Source organism: Salvia miltiorrhiza, chromosome 5 (genome assembly GCF_028751815.1).
Source record: "Salvia miltiorrhiza cultivar Shanhuang (shh) chromosome 5, IMPLAD_Smil_shh, whole genome shotgun sequence".
Lineage (NCBI taxonomy): Eukaryota > Viridiplantae > Streptophyta > Magnoliopsida > Lamiales > Lamiaceae > Salvia > Salvia miltiorrhiza.
The window spans coordinates 13,615,458-13,634,558 of record NC_080391.1 but is presented as its reverse complement, the minus strand read 5'-3'; the positions used below and the strand labels follow the sequence as shown (position 1 = coordinate 13,634,558).

The following is a 19,101-nucleotide window of genomic DNA, read 5'->3' as shown; positions in this document are numbered from 1 at the left end:
CAATGATGGGATCCCCACCCCGGTTACTACTAAGCTTTTGCTTCCAGCTGTTTCGCTGCTTATTAACCTATATAAAACCTTTCTTCTTAGCATGAGCAGCTTTCGAAACATTTTGTTAGCTGGTGGTAACATTATTCTTCGCCACAACCACATTACCCTTCTCTACAGTCACCTCACCCGAGGCATGCTGTTTATTTTTCTTGCATTTATCTACAGTATGTCCCGTAATCTTGCACCGCGAGCAATAGAAAGGTAGCTGCTCGAACCCGTATTCCACGTAGAATGAGCTATATGGGCAAACTATCAGAATAGATTCAGGCAAAGGTAGAGCAAGGTCTACTTCTACAAGAATGTTAGCGTAATGACCAGCATCACCAGCTGCCGAGACGTTGTCAACCTTTATCGGTGCGTCCAAAGCACAACCAATACATGCGATAATCTCTGTAGTCCAATATAATAGCAGGTAAACAATAAATACGGACCAAAACCTGACAGAGAGAAGAAAGCTCCTTATAAGGATCGAAATTTCAAACCCATTCACGAAGGCACAGAGAACCCTTCGAAAGCTCCAACATCTGCTTCTTTTTCGCCGTTGATTTGTCCTTTGGATTCTGAAATTTGAGAGTGAAGAAGCTTTTTCCTATTGGGATCAGCTGCCACGGAGCGGTAGGCCGCCACATCGTCTGAAGCTCGTTCTTGATATCTTGTGTTGTAGGCGGAGCTTCTCCTTTACGGATGATTAGTCTGCCTATAAGGGCATGCCTGAATTCAGCAATCCAGCTCTGAAATAACTCATGAGGGATGGTAAGAGAGATCACATCCTCTTGCTTTTCAGGTTTTAGCGTCGTTAAACGATGCACAAGAACATCGGGCTTCTTGTTTAATAATGGTCAGGAAACAACCGCATATGAGGGCTTCACTGGAGCATTCGGACCAGCAGCTTGAAGGTGCTGGATAGGAGGGGTGTCGGTAGATTTGTAGCAAAGCGTCAAATTGCTAATTGAAACCATGTCTGCCACCGTGCTCTTGGGGTCAAGAGTTAGGGCATCGGAAACCCTAACACCATGAGGCACATGCTGGGATGGGCTAAAATTAGAGGATACCTAAGGCAGGTTGAGCCGTGAGGGGTCAGGGATTACCGACTTATCCGTAGACTGAATAATGGACACAAGACATTTTCTATATGAACCTAATAATTTGGGAGTTTTTAAATATATTTCTTATAGTTTGGGACATTTTTGATAAAGCAAGTATAATCTGTGGTTTAATATGATATTTACCCTAAAAATAAGAGGTCAGTGATGGGATTGTCTAAAAATGGGTTGTGCATACTTTTGTGGACAAACGAATATATATAATTTACACAATCTATATATAACATCTATATAATATATAAAAGAGGAGTTTTATCCCTCCAAATTTTTCCTCTCTCTTCTCCCATCAATTTTTTCACTGTTTTTTTTCTATATTTTTATATAATTTTAATTATTTTCTAAATATCGTCAAATTTGATTTATGAATAAATATTCAATATGCATATTAAGTTTAAGTTCGTAATAAGATCTTTAATATGGTAAATTTTTTTTATCAAAAATGAATTTAAAACGAATAGGTTATTAAAATTTTAAAATATTTTATTTTCTTTTTGTTTGTTAAAATTGTACAACTTTTTTTATTTATGTTTGTGTATGAAAATATTTATTTATTTATTATTGTGTGGAGTACTCTATAATAATAATAATAATAATAATAATAATAATAATAATAATAATAATAATAATAATAATGTGTATACTCATTTTCATTCATTACAAGAAATAATATTATCAAATAATTTAAAATTATTTAATGACTATAGTTATCATTACACTTTATACATAGTTAAAAATTACATTTTTAAATTCGGGATTTTATTGAATAATTGGTATTTTATTTTTAAATCATATTTTGTTGTATTTGTTTATATTTTGATTATATTTAATATTTTTATTTATTTATTTAAAATATTATTTAATTTCGATTTCGTCGTGCATCACACGAGTGGTCGTACTAGTACTCCATAAAAGAGGAGTTTTTTTCACTCCATTTCTTCCCTTTCTTTTTCTCTCTCTTCTCCCACCATTTTTTTATACTATTTTTTCATTTTATTTTTTATATTTTAATTATTTTCTAAACATAGTCAAATTTGATTCATGATAAAATATTCGATATGCATCTTAAATTTAATATTATAAAAATTATCAAAAATGAATTTAAAATATTTTATTTTCTCTCTCTTCATTAAAATTTTAAAACTTTTTATTTATATTTGTGTATGAAAATATTTATTTATTTATTATGATGTGTAACACTCTATAATAATAATGCGTAATGTTAATTGTCATTATCAAATATTTTTAAAATTTATTTAATAACTATAATCTTTTTTTTTATTTTATAAATTAACAGTATTAAATAAAAAAATTTAAAGGCTGCACCACAAGGGACTCGAACCCAAGACCTTTGGCCATAGGCATTAACCCCGTACCACTTGGCCAACACACGCACACATTTAATGAAAATTCTCATTTTCAAATTCAAGATTTTATTGAGTAATTGATATGAATTATTTTATTTTATATAAAAATATATTATTTATTTATTTATATATTTATTTTGTTTAATATTTATATTTATCTATTGAAATGTGTCATTTAATTTGATGTTCGTAATCGTCGATGCAAACATGAACGAATGGACATACTAGTTACCTTTAAAATTAAATGTGTAATATGGATATAATAGACAATTTATATTTTATACTCAAGACAATTTTTATATTAGCATAGATTTATTATTATTGAAAGATAAATTACCATTTAATACTTGGACTATTGATGTTTTCATAATTATATTCCAATTAAAAAAAATTAAAAAAAATACGAAATATCAAATTTTTAACAATTATATCTTAGATTTGATTTTTGACAACAACAGTCCAACATGATTTGTCGAAAGCTTAGTTACACTTTTACAAAAAGAAATTTAAAATGAGTAGCATTAAAATAACATTGTTTTGATATGAAGATAGCTGTAAGGACTTGATCTTAACTCATTTTTAGCATAAAAATTGAAGTTGTTTTGTTAAAAGTGTAATTTTCCCATACTAAATTTTTTTTTAAATTCTTAATGAGACGAACTTTGTTTAGTATCGAGTTGAATCCCTTACTTTATTTATCGAATACTTTGAGACTCATAAATTCAATCAAATCTATACAATTTTTTTAAAATTTATATTTATATTCAAAATATTGATTATTTTCTTTTGAAAATAAATTATTTCATTTTAAATAATAAATATAATAATTATATTTTATAACAAACAAAGTAAATTAGAAATTTAATAATTATTAATAATCTATATAATATACATAAAAAATGAGTTTTTTCCCTCCTTTATCCCTTTCTTCTTCCACCAATTTATTCCAATATCTTTTTCTTTTAGTTTTTTTTTTATATTTTAATTATTTTATAAACATCATCAAATTTGATTCATGAAAAAACATTCAATACACATCTTAATACAAGATAGTATATGAGGTGTAATTGTAAGATGGCGTACTAATTTGAAATATTAGTAATAATAAGTTCAGCGATAACAAATACTGTATAAAAAGTAAATCAATTTATAAAAGCTGTATATGCTCTCGTCGCTATCGGCGTCGCCTAAATTTGAAGTGACCGCATATGATGCAAATAAAAACCAATAATTACACATTACGAAAGCGGAAAATGACTCGAAATTAAATCTCGCCCAAAAGAAGAGGATCCAAAAAAATTAGTAACTCAAATCCCAGGAATTAATAACAATATTATTATTCCGCAGATTTACAATGCAGAGCCTGTCTACGATACATAACGGCGTTAATGCGCCGTCACAGTTTCTTCTCTTATTTCTTCCAAGAGGTGCTGTATGTGCTCCGGCTCGCTAGCCACGTAATCCAACAACCCTTCGCCGGCTTTCTCGCCGGAAGTTTCCGAAACCGGCGGGGAAATCCGGCCGAAAACGACGATTGCGACGAGAAATAGCGCCGTCGAGACGAGAAGCGGCCAGAAGTAGTTCAAAATATCGAGAAAATTAGGCGCGAGATAGCAGAAAGAAAGGATTACGATGCTGAATCCTAAGGCTGAGAGGATGTGGAATTTGTACTCGAGAAGCTTCTCCGGGATTTCCATGAGAAAACTCGAAAACTCTCCCTCTCGCTCTCACTGGGCAGAGATTCTCTGGGGAACAAGTCTTTTGTAGGCTACGAATATCTATTGTAAGAGATAGAGATTTGGGGTTCACTTTTTTCATGGGTTATTTATTTTTAGGAACTTCAAAAGCCAGTTTCCCCAAAATGCCCATCGTAAAATCTGGCTTACCAAATGAGAGTAATAGTACAGACTGTGACAGCGATATGAGGGGTGAATCTAAATTTTTACCTTTTACGTTTTACCTTTTTTCGTTACAAGTGAGTCAAATCAGGATAATTTTCATTTTGACCTTAACTCTGCTTTTGTCGATCATCTTTATCGTCGGTTAGGATTTTTATTTTTGCGTTATTAGATTTCTGTTGGTAGCTTTTGTTTGAATTTGAATGTAATGTCTAAACTTTAACGAAACCATTCTAATTTGATTATAATTATAATTAATAAATAATAAAAACAAACTAATATGTTCTAATTAAATTTAATTGAGTCAGATGTAAGGTGTATAGATGGACGCAACACAATCTCTAATGAAGTAAACATATAAAAAACCAAAATGTAGGTGAACCGTGAACCCAATTAATCACTACAATAACATCATGAGTTCAAAAGAAAATTAATTTTTCTAGAGTGAGATAGGTTCAATATATGATATTCCAAGAATTTGTGGCATTAATTAAAAAATGGAATTGCAGTGAGCGATTTTGGAGGATTTGTACAGTACAAAATGAGAGAGAGGGAGAGGAATAAAAGGGAGTGCAAGTTTGAATAGATTGGGTGTCACTTAGTGGTGTGTAATTTATTGAGAGAGTTGGTGGGGGCATAATATTGAAAAGATATTCCATCCCATGACCGACCACTTCTTGTCATGTGATGTGCCTTAAACCCTGCATTCATTCTATTCAAATCTAATTACCATCGTCTATGTTTTTTCTGGTTTTACTGTATTTTATGGGAATGACATTTTGTACTTTTTTTTTTCTTGCAATAATATAACATTAGTTACATTATCAATCTAAAAATTCCCTAAAAGAGATATGGTTTAGAAATCGCACATATATACTCTTTTGGAGGATCTACGCTAAGTTATGAATCTTTTAAAGGGTTAGATGGAAGAAAGAGCTATAGTTCTTAATTTCTTATGATAGAGTAAAAGTTTACATGGATGGAAAGATTTTCTACACATGTTTTGTGATCTTTAATCAATATGTTAAAAATTTTAATATACTCACTTTTACAAGAACTTGTAGAATGTTTTTAAAATAACTCTAGTGCCACACACATGCAACTGGCAAAAATTTATTACACAAAATAATTTAAGTGACGCTGACAGACTGAAGGCACCACCGAAAATAGAGATCTAATGATCAAATCATGAAGATTTTTCAATTTTTTGAATTTAATGTTGATAATATTATGTAAAACTTGTAGAATACTTTTAAGATACCTTTAAAGTCACACTCGCCGACAAAAATTTCTTACACAAATGAGTTCAAAGTTGATGAGGACAATATTATGCACATCTCTTTGGGATTGGTATAATAAATACTAATGTAACAAGACTTAGGCCCAATTATTTGAATTAATGGGCTTTAGGATCCAAATTTACTTTATAGCTTATAAATAGGGTGGGTTCTTATAAGTATTTTAGAGGATTCTCTTTTCATTTCTAACCATATAACACTACAAAAAAACATAGGATTACCGACGGCGTTTGCCGTCGGTAATGGCGAGGCGGCCGCCGGTAAATTTCTCGTCGGTAACACAATTACCGGCGGCAAAACACGCCGCCGGTAATTACCGGCGGTCGGTACCGCCGTTATAATTCGCCGGTGAACGGCGGAGACCTGCCGGCACATTATCGGCGGCGTTTTTACCGCCGGCAATATTCACCGAACGACGGCGGTGAATACCTGCCGGAGACTATTTCATTACCGGCGGCAAAATGCCGCCGCTAATTACCGGCGGCATTATGCCGCCGGTAATTTTTTTGAAATTTAATTAATTAATTATTTATTTTTATTTATTTATTTATTTCATAAGTTAGACGAATTTCTCAGTCGGTCACCATCTTAGTTGTGCTCTAAGTCAAGCACGCTTAACTTTGAAGTTCCTTTCGAATGGTCACCAGTACAGAACACTCGTATTATTGATATATAGTACCTATTAATTCATTAAAGTCTAATTCAATAATACAATACATATAAAGCAATAAAAAATAAAGTAATTAAATTTAAAACAATCATTTGTTGGGAGAAGATCCTTAAGAAATAATCAATTTCTATCCCAAAGGGAGAAGATCCTTAAGAAATTGATTAAATCTATCCCACAATATATAATATCATATCATTTCATGATAAACACATACTAGCATACTTAAAATTCAATTAATCATACTTCATTTAACAAAATTATTTAACATAAATAAATCTCTAACAAATTCATACTTAAAATTAATCATGCTTTATAATTAATCAAACTTTAATTTAAAATTAATCTAACTCCAACAAATTATTAATTAGATTGTAAAAACAAATTTAAAATTAATTTAACTAATTAAAATTAATCATACTTCACATATTATAAATTAATTAAAATTAATCAAATTAACATTAATTAGATTCTAACAAAATAATACTCCCTCCGTCCACTAATTGTTGGCCTAAGAGGCAAAACACGGGTTTTAAGAAAAAATTGTATTTTTATTAGTTGAGTGGAGAAAGGGACCCACAATTTATTAAAGTCAATGCAATTAGGCCACAATTTATTAAAGGGACCCACAATTTTGATTAAAATATGAATATAAACTTACCCAAAATAGATAGGACATTAATTGGTGGACGGACCAAAAAGGCAAGTAGGCCAACAATTAGTGGACGGAGGGAGTAGTAAAAAAAATTTAAAATTAATTAATCATACTTCAAATATTATAAATAAATTAAAATTAATCTAATTAATATTAATTTTAATCTAATAAAATAATTAATAAATAAATCAAATAACGAGAACGAAAGCGTACGGTAGTGGTCGGCGGTGGAGCGGTGGCGATGGCGGCGTCGGCAGCGGCATCGTTCAACTGAAATGTTAAAGAAGGAAAATGAGATGTGAAAGTGAGAGATAAAGAGAAAGAGAGAGAAATAAGACCTGCAGGGGTGGCTGGCCGACGGCGGCGGTGGCTCGGCGGCGGCGGCTGGGGGTCGGGCGAGGCGGCGACTGGGGCTGGGAGGCGCGGCAGAGAGGGGGGTTGAGGAGAAGTCTGCGTGAAAAGGGGATCTGGGCTGATATTTAATTGCAGAATTACCGGCGGCATTTTGCCGCCGCTAATTATCGACGGCAATACCGCCGGTAATCTGCATATGTATATAAATTTAAAGTTAAATTAAATTGTTTATAAATACCGGCGGCGAGCCGCCGGTAATTAGCGGCGGCGACAATGCCGCCGGTAAAAAAAACAAACGACCCGCCTTATTTTGTCGTCGTTGGGCCGCCGGTAATTACCGACGGGAAGTTCGCCGCCGGTAATTTCGCCGGTATTCCGGCGTTTTTTTGTAGTGTAAAATATAATAACTCACCAAATATAGTGAAAACCCCGTCAACTTCTTGTGGATGTAGATCATTATGATCGAACCCCATAAATTTTAGTGTTATTTATTGCTTTCTTTTAATTCTTTGATACTTCATCCGTCCCATTACAAATGTCTCATTACTTTTGGGCACATAGATTAAAAAATGTATAAGTAGATAAAGTGGATTGGTGAAAATTATTTAAATATTAGGTATAGAGAGATAATATATTGCCAAAAAAGAATGAGACATCCCATTATAGAAAATAGGACATTTATAATGGGACGAATGGAGTATTTGTTACATCAAAAAGAGAAAACAAAAAAAAAAAATACAATTCTTTAAACATTGAGAATTCTTTGAGATTTTAGGCAAAAGTTAAGTACAAAATTGCAACTTTTTAGTGGTTGGAATTTTTTTTGATAAATTAATTACTCCCTCCGTCCCGCCCAAGATGCTACATATTCCTTTTTGGGCCGTCCCAACAAAGATGCTACATTTCTATATTTGGCAAAAATAAGGAATTTAAACACTTAATTAACACTAATTAAGTATTTTTTTATTACATTCTCTCTCCTACTTTATCACTTTATTACCTTCTCTCTCCTACTTTATCACTTTATTACCTTCTCTTTCTTACTTTATATTACTTTCTCTCTCATACTTTATCACTTTATTACTACACACTTAAAACATTAATCTACAACTCCTTAAATCCCGTGCCGAAGAGCAAATGTAGCGTCTTGGCCGGGACGGAGGGAGTATTAGATAAAAAAAAATTAAAGATCACGTTACTGTGAATTCGAGCATAAGACATTTGACTTTTAAGCATTAAAGCCTCTAACAACGCACGCACAACATTTTTGAAATTTATACAACGCTGAGACGTTTTAGACTATTTTCCCTTTTGAAAAAAAAATGTATAGTATTTCCTCTGTCCCGCAAATCTTAAGTCAATTCTTTTCGACACGAGAATTAAGAAAATACTCCCTCCATCCCATTAAAGTTGGCCACATTTTCTTTTTGGTCTGTCCCATTATTATTGGCCACTTTCTTAAAATGGAAACATTTAATTTAATTAAGTCCAATTAATTTAATTTAATTTAATTTAATTTTTTAATTAAACCTAAACCCTCTTTAAATAAAAACACACACAACACACGCACAGACCCAAAATCTCTCCCTTCTTTCTTCTTCTCCGGCGGCCCACAGTAGCGCCGGCCGGCCGCTGTCCCTCCCCTTCTCCTCCCACTCCCTCGTCTTTTCTCACTCCCTCTCTCCTTCACCTCCATCTCCCCCGTTTTTGTTCTTCTTTGTAAATTCGGAGCCCTAAGCTCTCCTCTGAATCCGGCGCTGTTTGTGGGATTTGTTTGCGATTTGAGATTTCTTGAAGATTTTTGTGGTCTGGTTTGTGGTTTGGGGATGTCGACGACGATGGTCGCCTATGGAGATGAACGAGAAACCGCCGGTTGTTGGTGGTGTAGGGCTGGGGCGGCGCATTGATGTTTGGAGAAAGGAGTGACACGTTGGTGTTTTGGTGGTGGTTTCCAGAGGCAGATGAAAGGTGGTGGTGGTCGGAATGTGGTGTGCGATGGTCGGAGCAGGAAGGGTCGGCGGCGCATGGTGCTTCCTTGTGGAGATGTCGGCAGATGGTGGTGGCCGATGGGCAGGAAGAAGAAATCTTAATTAACTCAATAATTTTGGTAGGTCACACTCAATTTCTTAATCTCCGTGCCGAAAAGAATGTGGTCAACTTTAATGGGACGAAGAGAGTAATATTTAGTGTGTTAAGTGTGGTAGGTGAAAAAGTGAAAAAATGAATAAAGGAGAATTTTTTTGTCAAAAAAAGAAATGACTCAAGATTCGTGGGACGACCGAAAAAGGAAAGTGACTCATGATTCGTGGGACGGAGAGAGTATTTGATTTGTATTTGGGCCCTACTATGATTATTTTGTGCGAGCCCAACCCAATTGCAAATTTGAGGCCTTCTCACTGGTAGTGAGGAAATACAAATACAGCCGACCGTTTGTTGGGCGGTACCCGCGATGGTGGCGCTCGCGAGAACTGCCGGCGCCGCCGTTACTGCTCTCTCTCTCATCGGTCTCCTCTCCTACATAATTATACATAACACTAAGTCTCGCTTAAAACCTAGGAGCAGAAAGGCCGCAGTCAAAAAGGGTGTCGTCGCCGCCATTGGCAACACTCCTCTCATCAGGATCGACAGCCTCTCCGACGCCACTGGATGCGAGGTGAGGTGATTTTTTTACTTATCTTCTTCCCCCTTTCCCTTAGATGCTTTGTTAATTGACCTCTCTCTCTCTGCTGGGCAGATTTTGGGGAAAGCGGAGTTTTTGAATCCTGGAGGTAGCGTCAAAGATAGAGTGGCACTGAAAATTATCCAAGAGGTAGGTTACTTAGTTCTCCTTTTGGAATTTTCTGCAATTCTTTTTTAGATGTTCTTGATTATTCTGTGAGCTTTTATTTGTGTACTACCTCCCCGAAGAAAAATGCTTGTCAACTTCCTTTTTTAATAGGATTTTTTTTTGGGGGTGGGGGGGTGGGCGGGGGGGGGGGGATTCTATTGTGATAGACGTGCTGCTGCTTTTTATTATTATGATATTTCGGAACTGAAGTATTTAGGAATTAATACCATTTTTGATTGTGTTATGCTTGCAGCCTCTAAGAGGGTTGTTTGGGTGATCTATACTCTATGAAACTCATATAAGATGTTTTTGAGCTAACAATAATTTCAAATATGTTTAGGCAACTTACTGAAAAGGTATCGTATTGATCCCGAAATAAGATGTTGGGAGCTATAAGCTCGTTTTATGAAACTAAGGAACCCTAACCTTTTCTTTGTATAAGAAAAATATCATTTATTGTATAAAACCTCTATCTTAATCATGGTAATTACAATTTTGTCAAAATTATCATCTTGTGAGCTTAATCGCCCAGACACTCAAACAGCTTGTAATAAGATATAACTTCTTATAAGCTTGAAAAATATCTTGCAATATGTATGAAAACTAAACACTTTTGAATGCCAATGAAAATGGTTCCTTAGGTTCTGATTCATCCTTCTATTCGTCCTGTCTCTCTCTTTGTTTTTATTAGATAGGGTTTTCCAAGAAAAATGTTTTCATTTTCCGATAATTACAATAGGTTGCTGCAAGCTGTATCATAATGCTTTAGAATTTTCGGCCAACTGAATCTATTTTATAGTTTATCATAGTTCTGTAATCTGTTTCATTTGCAGGCTCTGGAATGTGGAGCTCTATCTCCTGGAGGAGTGGTCACTGAAGGCAGTGCTGGAAGCACAGCCATCAGTCTTGCAACCGTGGCTCCTGCTTTTGGATGCAGTTGCCATGTAGTTATCCCGGATGATGCTGCTATCGAGAAGGTATATTGATTATGTTGAAATAAACGTTCCACTTTCTTCGTTATTTGGCGCAATTTCTTCCTTGCACAAGTTCATACAGTTGCTCTTCTTGAACTAATCTTTCAGTATATTTTTCTTTAATCTTTCGTGTCGTTTTGCAGTCTCAAATCCTGGAAGCTCTTGGTGCCACTGTGGAAAGAGTTAGGCCTGTTTCAATCACCCACAAAGATCACTTTGTCAATATTGCAAGGAGAAGAGCACACGAGGCAAACGAACTAGCCTCAAAGTACCAAGATTTGAGCGAAATTGACAACAATATCAATCAGCTTAATGACACTGATGCGGCCTTTGAAACGAATAGTTCAAAGTACTTAACCAACTGCAAAGGTGGTTTTTTTGCAGATCAATTCGAGAACCTTGCCAATTTCAGGGCTCACCATGAGGGAACTGGACCTGAGATTTGGGAACAAGTTGGTGGTAAATTGGATGCGTTTGTTGCAGCTGCTGGTACTGGTGGCACTGTCGCTGGAGTCTCTCGGTATCTGAAGGTCGTTGACTGCAGAATTGTAGAATCTCTACGTTGACATTACTGAAATAGTGTGTAACCTTCTTTCGCATAATCAACAGGAGAAAGATTCCTCTATCAAGTGCTTTCTAGTCGATCCACCTGGTTCTGGTCTGTTCAACAAGGTGACGAGAGGAGTGATGTACACGAGAGAAGAAGCTGAAGGACGGAGGTTAAAAAACCCTTTCGATACGATCACTGAAGGAATTGGAATTAACAGACTGACAGAAAATTTCAAACTTGCAGTACTTGATGGGGCTTTTCGTGGCTCGGATAAAGAAGCTGTTGAGATGTCTAGGTTAGTCTAATCTTTCCTTTTCCCTGCATCAAATGTTGTTGAAATTTTGTTTATATGTAATACGTCATTGATGAATGCTAATGCTCATTCCTCTTATCTGCAAGACTGCAAGTCACCGAGGGGTTAAGTAAAACATACTTATGATTTTTATAACTGTTGTTGTGAAAATGCCAATACTTGGACCATTTCATGCCTTCCATTATGCAAAACAGTCAGCGAGCAGGCATAATTGGTCCTAAATATTGGTCGTGAAATATCACTACTTGTTCATGCAATAAACCATAATTGGACACTAGAAAACAGGTAATAGCAAGGCCAGAAAGCCATTGATTGATATACCATAATTGGAAGGTACTAGTAATGTATCCTGATAGGCTGCAGCTTCTCGGTGAAAGTTTATTCCTTAAACACCACTCCTTTGGAACTGTGACACTGATTGGAGCTCCATCTGTTATTTTCCTGTAAGGTATGTATTGAAGAACGACGGGCTGTTTCTTGGTAGTTCTTCAGCAATGAACTGTGTTGGAGCTGTCAGAGTGGCACAACAAATGGGCCCTGGTCACACCATCATAACAATTTTATGCGACAGTGGTATGAGGCATTTGAGTAAGTTTTACAATGCCGAATATTTGGCCCAGTATGGGCTGACGCCTTCAGCTTCTGGATTGGAGTTCCTTGGTATCAGTTCTGGTGAGAATTTCAATGAATTTCAATGTATTTGTTTTCTTCTTTTATCGACTTATAGTGAATGATGCATGATGGAATTTCCAGTTTTAGACATCTTAAAATAGTTATAATCACATAACATTTTTTCTCATGAAAGATCTATTGCACTTCTCCCTCTTCCCTGCCTCCCTAGTGTAGATATGAAACTGGAGAATTGATAAAAGAAGAAGAAAAACACACACCAAATAAAGGACAAGAAAGTCGTGTAAAAAATCTTAAATACGAACTAGTAGATTCTCAGAAGGTCGACCCTTCTATATGCTGAGTTCTGAGGTTGGATTTCTGGAATAGTTTCAAGTCTAGTAAAGGTTCCCCCTTCTCTCAAATTATAAAGTGAATCAGAAAGAAATTATAGAAAAAAGTCGTGTTTTATATGCAGACTTAAGCCATCATCCTCTGAGATCGAAGCACTAAGAAAAAATTAACTTCACTTAATTTGGATAATGGAAACAGGCTGGGCATGTGAGATTTTCAGGCTAGTTTGCCCTATTTTGCTGCTTAAATCTTATGACCATTTGGCATCCATTCCTTGAGCCTTAATCAACTAGAGTGCTGCAGGGGGTGTGGTCTTTAAATATCTTTGTCTAATTTATCTGAATGCATTCTAAATCATGCTTGATATATTGTCACACTGAATGATTCCATCTCCTAGAGAATAGGAGTTTGAAAATGCAGCTAATGATATTAAAGTGCATGTCAACTTATCTTTTGCAAACTTTCTCTCCTTTCCAGAAAAGGATATAAATGAGCCACAGATGTGAAGGACGAACGTCAGAAAAGGCGAAGGCTCTTGATGAATCTCAAACAACGGAATTTGGAAAAGTCCAGCTGATACTGCTATGGATGAAGAAAAGAAGCTTCTGCAACTGGAATATGACTAGAACTGGCAAGCTGCAATGCATCTTTCTTCGTTCATCATTGATTTGTGATCTCATTTCCTCTTAGTCAGGCTCTGATATTTGATGAATGGAGTTGTTTAGTAGCACCAAAATGAGTTAGGTTTGCAATGTAAGTTGCTCTTCTATTTCATCAAGAAGAGAATTCTATTTCATCACTTTTTGTAAGAGATTTTTGCATGAATCATCAAATGTAACAGTTTATGAGAACATTTAAAAATAATATTAGGGTTATTGGATTAAGGAGTAAAGCACAAAATACTTAAAAATGCTTTTTGGTTGGTGCAATGTTTTTTTTGTTTTTTTTTTTAGATCTGGTTGGTGCAATGTTGAATATATATGTGTATAAACTAAAATAAAAACTCCTTTAAGATATAAAATATGAATTAATATTTTTTATCCTTAGGTTATTAAGATTTACAGTTGATCATCACTTTGTAAAGTTGGATAAAATGAATTTCAAAGTTTTAGCAATTTGTCGTGATCAAACGAGATTCAATTTTTTTAAAAAGACTATATATGCTATATACCCCTCATAGAAGAGAATATTTGTAATTTTTATTAGATTTTCTTGCAGACAATAATGTGCTTCAATAAGAGTGGGGCGACGCATGATTACAAATAGGATGTGACAACATTATAATGAATTCTGCAATCCTAGTTGGAGACAAACCAAAGTGGGCTATCATTACTCATTATTATCACTCACTTCTATCTCTCCACAGAAAAGGAATTCTTTTAAGTTTCAGTATCTGTATTCACCATCTTTGCAGAATCAGAACAAACACATGATACATTTTCAGATGGAATGAAATTTCATCTCCTTCTATTGCAGAAACGTCACAACTTTTGTGAAGCTCCAAAAATTAGTAAGTCTTAGTGGTTATCAAAGTAGTGTTTTTTTTAGTTTCTTTACAATGTCTTGAAAAAAAATGAGCACTTTTCATCAGCAGAAATCTTAAATGACTGAAAAACGTTCACTTTTTACTTGATTTTGAGAAAATGATAGTATATCATTATCCTCTTACATCAATCATACTTAGTTTCTTCCGAGCCTCCTTACTATTTGTTGCACTTCTTTCAACTTTCTATGTCCACTTCTCTCTTAGCTCCGAATTAGTGGCCTCTTGTTTCCTATTTGTGAACATCGTTTTTGTGTGCAAGAAAATGTCAAGCAATGAATATGAGAGAATGGTACAACCAAAAAAGCTGCTCGAACAAGAGGCTACCACCAAGAAAAGGTTGCAAAATGGAGAGAGTTTGTTTGAGCCTAATTTGATATTTTTGGAAGACCAAAAATTTTCGTTGGGGCCAAAAAATTTAGAGCGCAGTTCGATTTTGAATTTATGTGAGGAATTGGGATTAGAGGATGTGGAGGAAGAAGACTATCTCATTGAAATACCTCTATCAGAAAATGAAGAGGCAGAATTGCTTTCAGATATGGATGATAATTTGATTGAGATTGATCTTTCGATGGGCTCAGTTTCACCCTGTGAAAATATTGCTACTTGATTTTCACTCGACTGGGAATCCATACTTAAAAAATTAGGTGACACTCTTGTCGTAAACTGTATAAACTGAATTGTTTCTTCAGTTTCTTTCATTAATACTTTTTTTTTTCATTCATTATAAGTTGTATGTTACACTCTTCTAGTGTAATTTTTCCTATTTCTCCTTCGTTTGTAATATTGTGGAGAAAATGAATATTATGGATTTCTACATTAACGGATCAATTTTACTTACCACGTTTGTAATTTTTCCTATTTCTCCTTCGTTAGGTTAGGTGTTCGAAGTGAACTACTCCTTTTTTAGATATTTTCACTTGAAGTCTAATGGCGTGATATATTTTGGTATTGTTTTATTTTATTTTTCTACTTCTGCTTTGCCCTTAAAATATGCACCCAAATGGTGCAATCACGAGGAACGACTGGTTATTAAAGCAAATTCATTTCATATCATATTATTGAATTTCATTTAGTTTCTAAATATATAACGATATCTAATTATGGGTGTCTCATTTGTTCAGAGCTTCACATCTGAATCCGATTAGATGTAATGGTAATTTATTTAGGCCTAATTGTTAAAAATTACGAAATTGTCATCATTTGATGAGGAAATAACTCATTGAAAAATTGTGTGGGCATTATATATAGATATCGACTATCAACTTAGTGAGTATACTGAAGTATTAAATTTAATGAGCATTGTATATTATTATATAGTTAAATTATAAAGAAAACGTAGAACATATTTTATTTTAAATATATATAAATGTCAATCTAAAGTTAAATTTAATTGAAAAAAGATAAATTGAAACTAAATAAGAAATTCTGTTCTTTAGATATATAATTAGTTATTCATCTATAAATTTACATTAAAATTAACATAAATTCTACCTTTTCAAATTTTATTTTTAAAATTAAAGAGTCACTTCTTAATTACATTAAACGTTATTATAAATTTATAAGAGTGGATTTTGAAAATAGCCACTTTTATATAGTAAAAATAAATTTTACCCACTCAAATAAAAACATAAAAAAATACCCACTTTTTGTGTTAAAGGACTAAATTGCCCTTCTATATAAATGGGCAAACCCTAGCCTCCTCTCATTCTCTCATTTTTTCTTTCTCTCTCTGCACGCTACGCACTCTTCTCTCTCTCTCTCTCTCTCTCTCTCTCTCTCTCTCTTCTCGATCTGGAGCTTGCTGAGGCCGAGGACTGCGGTGGCGATCGGCTTCCTCCGCTGCTCCAGGCTGTCCTCCTCCCCGATCAGCGTCGGCGGACGGCGGAGCACCGCCGGATCGAAGTTGAAGCTGGTCAGCGGCTGGTCGGCGTCGACGGCCTTCCGGTCGAGGAACGGCGGCGTGACGGGGCCGACTGCTTCATATTTTATAAAACTCTCGCTCTCTCCTCTCTGTCTCTCTCTCTCGCTCCCCCTTTCTTTCTCTTCTTCGGCCAGTAGCTGCACGACGAGCTGGAGTACGACGGTGGCGGAAGGTGTTGCGCCAGACGTAGATCTCGCAGCGGTCGAGGGCGGAGACTGATGGCAGCGCCATCGAGGATGTTGCAGGTGATGTGGTGCACCGTCGGAGTTTGGGTGAGGAATTCATCGCCGGAGTTTGGCCTTTTCTTCTCGAGATGCAGATTTGATGCTATCAGAATTGAATTTAGATTTTGAACCAGAGTTTGTTGCCATTTTCTTGCATTTGTGTGAACGAATTCGCTTATGTTGGAATTTAGGCTAAATTTGAAGCTATCCCCTCTTCTTCTTTCAATTTTCTCCAATCAATTGGTGAGTCCGAAATTGAATAGCAGATTCGATTATATGCCATTTAGAAGAGAAATTTGAGGAAAAGTTGAATTCAATTTGAATTTAATCGGAAAAAAATATAAGTAACAAAGAAATTGATGAAAATCGCGCAATTTTGTACAAATGTTCTTGAATTCACAACTGAATTATCGGCGTTGGTTGTGAATTCACAATTGAAATAATGTTGATTGTGAATTCATGTTTTATTGGTTGTGAATTTACAACTTGAAAAAATATTGGTTGTGAATTCAAGTTTTATCGGTTGTGAATTCACAACTTGAAATAGCGTAGGTTGTGAATTCACAACTAACACTATTTATAGTTGTGAATTCAAACTTTAAAACTTGAATTCACAACCAATACTTGTTATTCAGTTGTGAATTCGAGTTTTAAAGCTTGAATTCATAACCAAAATTTATTTTGGTTGTGAATTCGTGGGTATTTGTAAAAATTATATATATAAGGGTAAAATGGTAAATGTGGGTATTTTTTTAACTTTTTATATTAGTGGGTAAAATTTATTTTTACTATATAAAAGTGGCTATTCTTATATATTAACACAATTTATAATAAAAATATATATAAATAAAAAACAAATTAATATAAAAAAGAAAACAAAGAGAAAAGAAATTTGTATGTTTAACATTATTAGGAAGGAGAAAAAAAGCTTTAAAATTTTAATGAAGAGAAAGAAAATAAAATATTTTAATTTTTTTTATTGATAACGTATTCATTTTAAATTCATTTTTGATGATTTTTATATTATATTAAAGATCTTGCCACAATCTTTAATTTAAGTGCGTATTGCATAGTTTTCATGAATCAATAGAAAAGAATCAAAATAAAAAAAGGAGAATTGAAGATAGAGGAAATTGGTAGAAGAAGAGAGAGAAAAATAATACATGAAAATTTGCGGGAGAAGAGAGAACAAAAGACGAAAAAAAACTCTTTTTTTAAAATTTATTTATTATTACTAATATTGTTATCCCATGCGATACACGAGAATTGCTATAGTTAAATAAATAGTAAAAAAATAATTAAAATTAATTCACACTATGTCATACATAATTATGAACGTTCACTAAGTTGAAAATCACAAAATTTAAATATTTAAAGCATTCTCTTGTAATGCATCAAGCAAAACAATATGTTTGATGCGCTGCAAATGATATATTTATGCCATATTCTATAATTAGAAAAATAGAATAAAAACAATAAAATGTGAAAAGAACAAGAGGGAGAATTAAGAAAATAATTTTATTTATAACTTCTAACTGTTATAACTTTTTTTTTAATTTTTTTATACAGTTAAGAAAAAGAAAAAAAAGATATATACTCACGCGATATTGATAATAAATAAAAAGAGAGTTTTTGTGGTAATTTATCCAAAAAAAAAAAAAAAAGAATTTTTGTATCTTTGGTTCTCTATCCTCCTGGACAATGGCCAACCCAGATGACGAGCGACGTTTCCTCCCGGATGATGATTGTGATATCTTACAAGCGGTGAGAGAAGGTTTCTTGCATGGCATTTTCCATATGAAGTGATCGGCGAATCGTGTAGCTCATAAAATATATGGATGGTTCTTAAAAAATCTCACTAAATATTGTACCAAACAATTAAATATATGACGAGTCGTGGATGGAGTAACTCGACCCGCTCTCCCTGACGTTAGCCGCAGGGACGGAGCCAGGAATTTAGTTTGGGGGGGGCTGAACCTGTACGGGGGTTCGGGGGCGGTAGCCCCCGAGAATTTTTTTTTGGGCATTCAGTATATTTAAGGTATTTTTTTTAATTAAAATACGAGCATAATACTAATAATAACGAACAATATTTTCATAGATTATATAGTTTCAATATATCACAAAACTTTTTTTGGAAATTCCGTATATTTAAGACATTTTTTATTAAAAGGCAAGCATAATAATAATAATAACAAACAACATGTCCATAGATTATATATTTTCTATATATTACAAATTAGTTTCAATACATTATAATTTTTTTTAGCATTTCATACATATTAGGCATTTTTTATTAAAAGACAAGTATAATAGTAATAATAACAAACAATATTTCATAGATCATATAGTTTTAAAAAACAAAATTATCCTTAAATTAAGTATATATGAGA

The 19,101-nt window shown here is 34.0% G+C and overlaps 1 protein-coding gene and 1 long non-coding RNA gene across 5 annotated transcripts; both read left to right on the top strand.

Moving 5' to 3' along the window:
• Positions 1–9,752: 9,752 nt before the first annotated feature.
• On the top strand, positions 9,753–13,927 carry LOC130986179 (cysteine synthase 2). Of its 4 annotated transcripts, none has more exons than XM_057909491.1 (7): positions 9,753–10,043; positions 10,125–10,199; positions 11,051–11,194; positions 11,335–11,721; positions 11,801–12,036; positions 12,503–12,726; positions 13,495–13,927. In XM_057909491.1, exons 1-7 carry the CDS (start codon positions 9,840–9,842, stop codon positions 13,521–13,523), a joined length of 1,299 nt encoding a protein of 432 aa, XP_057765474.1. In that variant the 5' UTR covers positions 9,753–9,839; the 3' UTR covers positions 13,524–13,927. The 4 variants fall into 4 exon arrangements, with proteins under 4 accessions (XP_057765474.1, XP_057765473.1, XP_057765476.1 ...); XM_057909493.1 differs by having other exon boundaries at positions 9,775–10,048; XM_057909490.1 differs by having other exon boundaries at positions 12,503–13,927.
• Positions 13,928–14,110: 183 nt separating this feature from the next.
• On the top strand, positions 14,111–15,379 carry LOC130986177 (uncharacterized). The gene is made up of 2 exons (XR_009089199.1): positions 14,111–14,527; positions 14,823–15,379. It is a non-coding gene; the product is annotated as an uncharacterized LOC130986177 (long non-coding RNA).
• The last annotated feature ends 3,722 nt before the right edge of the window (positions 15,380–19,101 follow it).